We start from the raw sequence: 5,376 nt of genomic DNA, 5'->3' as shown, positions 1-5,376 counted from the left end.
AAGATTTTATTTATTTATTTGACAGAGATAGATAGAAGAACACAAGCAGAGGGAATGGCAGAGGGAGAGGGAGAAGCAGGCTCTGCACTGAGCAGGGAGCCCGATGCGGGACTCGATCCCAGGACCCTGGGATCATGACCTGAGCCGAAGGCAGACGCTTAACCATCTGAGCCACCCAGGCGCCCCTCAATACACTTTTCTTGAGGGATGAGCACACCTCCAGGAAATGGCTTTGAAGAAACCAATTTTTATAAAAACAAACTTAAAAGCATGGAAAACAAACTGAAAAGCATGGAAATCCCTTAAAAATCATACAGTCTATGTCGTTCTGTAAAGCTGCATCGAGTTCCTGGAAGAGAGCACAAGGAAGTAGATGTACACACCACATGGATGCTTGCTCTGGCCACTGCCAGTCTTGGGGGCCGCCGGGGTTTCAGCAATAAAACAAAGCATGCCAGCCCCCTGCATAATTCATACCAAATGTCTTCCCTAATTGCGGGGAACTCCCGCTACTTGAGGAAGGGATTAACACATCATCCACCAGAGAGATGGAAATTAATCCCCAGGTTGAAAGTTCAGGTTTTCACATGCTACACCGTATAAGCAAAATGACAAGGGGAAGCCTGGGTGTTGCGGTCAGTCGGTCAGGGCGGCAAGGGTGGAGACTCTCTCTGTTACACGGGAACACTGTGACATGACAGTTACATCAAGGTTACACCAAGGCCCATGTGCGCCCCCGGCTCCTTCCCACTGTCTTTTCATCCTTTCCACTCCGCCTCACAAATCCCATTCTAGAGACTATTTCTGATCATACATCCCGGCCAGCAAATATCGTTTTGTTGTATCTTTTTGGCTTAAAACAAAGGCCCCGCACTTGTCCTGCCTGCTGCATCCCGGATCAAACCCTGGACCCCGCCCCCCGCCCCCCAGCCACACTCCCAGCAAGAGCTCAGATGACACTTGCAGTGAACAAGGCTCAGAAACCGCAGGAAAAACCCTCAGTCCTCCGCAAACTCCTTCCCTCTTTGGTACTGTGTGGCCAAGAGGTACACCTCTGACGACTCCTTCCTGCTGGCTCTGGGTTTCACCGTCCTGGTGCTCTGGAACTGCTCTGTCAGTCGCTTCTGTAACGCCAGGCTTTGACTTCCAGCCCACGTTTTGCAGAGGAATGTTCCGCCAGGGTGCAGGACATCTGAAGCCAGGTCCAGAAGGGATGAGCACAAGCCAATGAGCCTGTCGTGATCCAGGCTCCGGATCCCTGTGGCGTTGGGTGCCATGTCACTCAGAATCACATCTGCTCTCCCTCCAGGAAGCAGTTCTTGGATTCTCTGGAGGATTCTTGGGTCAGTCACATCAGCCGGGCACAGAAAAGTTGCTCCCTCCAGGGGGAGTATGTGAAGAAGATCTACCCCAAGCACAAAGCCAACAGGAGCACTGGGATCTAAAGAAGACAGGGTGAGTCCATTATTTACACTCTGAACCATCCCTCAGAAATCCGAATAGAAAAACAGAAATACAAATAGAAAAACAAAAAGTCAGGATGAAGGACAGGAGCAAACATGAAAGATGTGGACACAAGGCCCTTCCCCTGCTCTATCCGTCTACAGAGGCTGGCCTCACTCTGCATGTGAGGAATCTGGGGCCCAGAGAAAAGCGCCTGTCCCAGAGCACAGGACTCCAACTCTGATGTCATGTCACTTCCCGAGGCCTGCTCTCTGTGAGGGGTCTTATCTCTGAGCGGCCTTTCTGACAAACTAGAACAGAAAAGGACACACTAATACATAAAGTACCTCTGCATTAAATCAACATGTCTATTCTGCAGCTTAATCCAATTTCTTTCAATGCAGAAACTACTAGAAACGAGCCAAGAAATGGGGGATAGAGACCGGTGGAAGACAAGGTACAGAACGTGACCCCTCACCCCGGTTTGAGAGGCACCCACAGCGCAGTAAAGAGGCCACTGTTTCACCAGCCCCGAGCAGGCCCTGGTGTCCCCTGTCTGGGGAGGGCCCCTGCTCTGCAGGGGGGACTAGTTCAGGGTGCATAGACTTGCTGGTTCCCTCTGCTTAGCAGAGAGGCTGTTCCATGGTGGGGTAATGTGCATTTTACTCCTAGCTAAAGACTAGAAGTCAGGTATTTTGCAGAGGACATTTTTCAAAGGAGAAAATGCCATTTTCACTCCTGGAAAGGAGGACATCCCACATCTCATTTTACGCACTTGACTTTCTTTCCTTTGATATCCCATGTGTTCTAACCTTGGGGAGGGTCCACTAGAGGCAAATGGCTTTGGGTGCCTTTTCCAACTTCTGGGAGGAAAAGAAACCCAATCATTTTATCCACACTCTTTGCCTCTGCCACGTTCTTCCTACAGGTTAAACTTGGCCATTTTCCTCCTTCTCCTGAAGAGCAATTACGGGGACAGGAAGCACTTGTTAGGTCTATGGATAGGCTCAGGGGCAGGAAAAGGACCTAAAGTCTCTGACACAAATGCCTTCACTTAGGCGGTGTTTACCGAGCTACAAATACAGTTTTTCTCCCTGTTCTAGAGCCGCTGGAGGCATCCTGCCCACAGTAACAAGGCTGGGTCTTAGCCGTGAACCCAGGGAGCAGCGCTCCCAGCCTCTCTCTCAGCAGATCAGCAAATTCCTCTGAACCTCATTTTTCATTAGGACAACGGGCACAGAGCCCTCATTCTGCGTGTCGGAGAAAGGTTCTTGTGAATCGGCACATTTCATGTAATGCCAGGGACCGTGGTACCCTCCGACTTTAGGGTAGGAAAGAAAGGGGGAGGGATGCTCAGCACCGCGGGGTGCACACTAGCAGAACACCTGGGAAAGGAGGCTGGCCGAACAGCACAGCTGTCCTCTGGAGTTCTGCACAAGCATTCAAAAGGACAACATGGTTTTCTAAATTGAGGGTACAGGCTTCCCTGTTGATTAATCAGGGGAACCATTTTCCATATAGAAAGTCTTTGACGAAATCCTTAAATACAAGACTGCAAAAGCTGAGTCCCTCAGGCTGAGCCAGAGGAGAGAACCCAGAGCCCCAGCCACGGGTGCTCCCGGACCAGCCCTAGCGGGACCTCGGGGACACCCAGGGCTTCAAGGACCAGGACCTGGAAACCCCTGTGGTTGATGCAGCTGTGCTGTCGCGGAAAGATGTCAATATATCAGTACATGGGAAAAAACAGCTCCATTAAGGCTCCAAATCAGCAAGACGAACGTGGATGTGGAATACTAGCGTTTTTGAAAAAGGAAATACACGTATGTAGTTATGCATGCAAAAGCGAATTCTGGAAGGGGGCACGCCGACGCACTGACGGACATACAGACGCGGTGTGACTTGAGGTGCTTTAAATCTTCACTACAGCTTTCCACCGGGTCCGTCATTTTGAAAACATCAGTGTCCCGCTTTCACCCCTCTTACTACCAAACAAGCCACCAAGTGGCTGGGCCACCCCGAATCCTCCGGTGGAGGGCAGCCGGCTTGCGCCTCCACACCCAGGGTGGTCAGAGGCCCCACCTGTGCCCGCAGCGTTGACCCTCCGCACGGCCACCTGGCTCCACGCCCCGGGGGCCGCCCCACAGTCTAGCACCCGGAGGCCGGGCCGCAGGATCCGGTGCCTCTCGTCCACCTGCAGGAGCTTGAAGGCACTTCGGCACCGGTAACTCTCCACCTTTGCGGCCTTCACAAAGGGGTCCTTCAGCTGGCGCATCAGCCACAGGCGCTCAGCACCGGTCCGACCCCTGGAGTGACTCCCAGCGGTGTGAAACCTTTGACACTGAAGGGACGCGCCTATCAGCTTCAAGGACCTGCTGCAGAAAAGGGGAGTAAACAGGCTGGCATCACACAGACAGGCAGGCTCCCTGGTTCAACCCACGTGTTTGTAGAGACGGTGCCCGGAGGCCCGAGAGGGGAGGAGACTTGGCAAGGCTACCCAGCCAGAAAGCAGGCGGAATGGGGTGAACGGAGTCCCTCCCCAAATTCGTGTGTGGAAGTCCTAACTCCAGGTACCTCAAAATAGAACTGGTCTTTAAAGAGGTGGTTCAGTTAAATGAGGCCAGATGGGTGGCTCTGAATCCAATATGACTGGTGTCTTCATCAAACACAGGACAGACGTGTACAGAGGAAGGACCAGGGGTGGGGCCACAGGGAGACGGCAGCCACATACAGGCCAAGGAGAGGGGCCTCAGGAGAAACCAGCCCTGCCGACACCTTGAGCTGGGGCTGCAGCCCCCAGCACTGAGTGGGCAGTTTGTGTTGTTCCGGCCGCCTGGCCTGGGTGCTGGCTCCCCGCGCCCAGGAGAGCGAGCACAGCAGGCGTCACCTTGTAGCAAAGAAGCGTCTTTCGCTCACGGAAGTCTTCGGAAGGAAGACTCAAACGTCACTGAGAGTCACTTTGCTTGTGTCAACCCACCTTCTTCCAGCACTGGTTAAGAGTACCGTTAACATTAACAAAGGTAACACTCCTGCTCACCCGGTACAACTTTTCCTTGGGCTCTGCGGGACTGCAAGGGAACCCCCCCGGGGACAGACCCTTGCCCTACTCAGCTCCATGTCTGTGGGGGCCAACACAGGGCCTTACCAGTCACACTGCCGCATACAACTGAACTCTACCTGTGTGAGCAGCTGAAGGACAATTTCCAAGTCTCTTTGGCAAAGTCAAGTTTTTAACAGTTTATTGACTGCCAGGAGCTCCCCCTACATCCCCTCACGAACTCTCAGCACAACCCTACAAACTAAGTTCTGCATCCATTTCTCTGATGGAAAGAACCTACCATCATCCCCATGGCTCCAGGCCAAAGCCCCTTCAACAACAAAAGCATGTTGACAAGATGTGGACACAGCAACTGTATTCGCTGCCTTCAAAGAGCTGAAGGGGTCTCCTGGAAGGAGCACAGAGCTTTCCTGGGCACCAGAACCAACTCCCACGGTTGGGGGAAGGTGGGAAAGCAGAGTCACACACACTGAGACCTGCAGATTTGCGCAGCTGACCTCCAGCGCCTACCCACGTCTGGGATTCAGCCACATGGCCACTCGTGGAAGCCCTGTGCCACAGCCTTCAGACCTGCTGTGCCCTTCGCAAGCTTCCCCTCCACCTGCAGCGCCCCCTCACCTGTCCCCACTCTTCCCCCGCCCTCCACCTGCAGCGCCCCTCACCTGTCCCCACTCTTTTCCCCACCTTCCACCTGCAGTGCCCCTCACCTGTCCCCACTCTTCCCCCGCCTCCACCTGCAGCGCCCCCTCACCTGTCCCCATCTTCCCCCGCCTCCACCTGCAGCACCCCCTCACCTGTCCCCACTCTTCCCCCGCCTCCACCTGCAGCGCCCACTCACCTGTCCCGACTCTTTCCCCGCCCTCCACCTGCAGCGCCCC

The 5,376-nt window shown here is 53.9% G+C and overlaps 1 protein-coding gene across 2 annotated transcripts; it reads right to left on the bottom strand.

The window, feature by feature from the left end:
* MRM2 (mitochondrial rRNA methyltransferase 2) lies at positions 1-5,097 on the bottom strand. 2 transcript variants are annotated; one of them, XM_081809811.1, is made up of 3 exons: positions 4,779-5,097; positions 3,523-3,815; positions 1-1,441 (listed from the first exon to the last, which is right to left on the bottom strand). In XM_081809811.1, the coding sequence occupies exons 2-3, from the start codon at positions 3,713-3,715 to the stop codon at positions 999-1,001; spliced, it is 636 nt and encodes a 211-aa protein (XP_081665937.1). In that variant the 5' UTR covers positions 3,716-3,815; positions 4,779-5,097; the 3' UTR covers positions 1-998. The 2 variants fall into 2 exon arrangements, with proteins under 2 accessions (XP_081665937.1, XP_006749738.1); XM_006749675.3 differs by lacking the exon at positions 4,779-5,097 and having other exon boundaries at positions 3,523-4,766.
* Positions 5,098-5,376: the final 279 nt, after the last annotated feature.

The sequence above is a fragment of the Leptonychotes weddellii genome, unplaced genomic scaffold (assembly GCF_054177405.1).
Source record: "Leptonychotes weddellii isolate Sample4059 unplaced genomic scaffold, ASM5417740v2 HiC_scaffold_14030, whole genome shotgun sequence".
Taxonomy (NCBI): Eukaryota; Metazoa; Chordata; class Mammalia; order Carnivora; family Phocidae; genus Leptonychotes; species Leptonychotes weddellii.
The sequence above is the reverse complement of the archived record's forward strand: the minus strand, read 5'-3'. Positions and strand labels throughout refer to the sequence as shown.

Coding starts and splice junctions, on each gene's coding strand:
- MRM2 (XM_081809811.1), bottom strand. CDS start 3,715: ATGCGCCAGCTGAAGGACCCCTTTGTGAAGGCCGCAAAGGTGGAGAGT. Junction 1,442..3,522: donor GGTCAACGCTGCGGGCACAG/GTGGGGCCTCTG, acceptor TGTCTTCTTTAG/ATCCCAGTGCTCCTGTTGGC.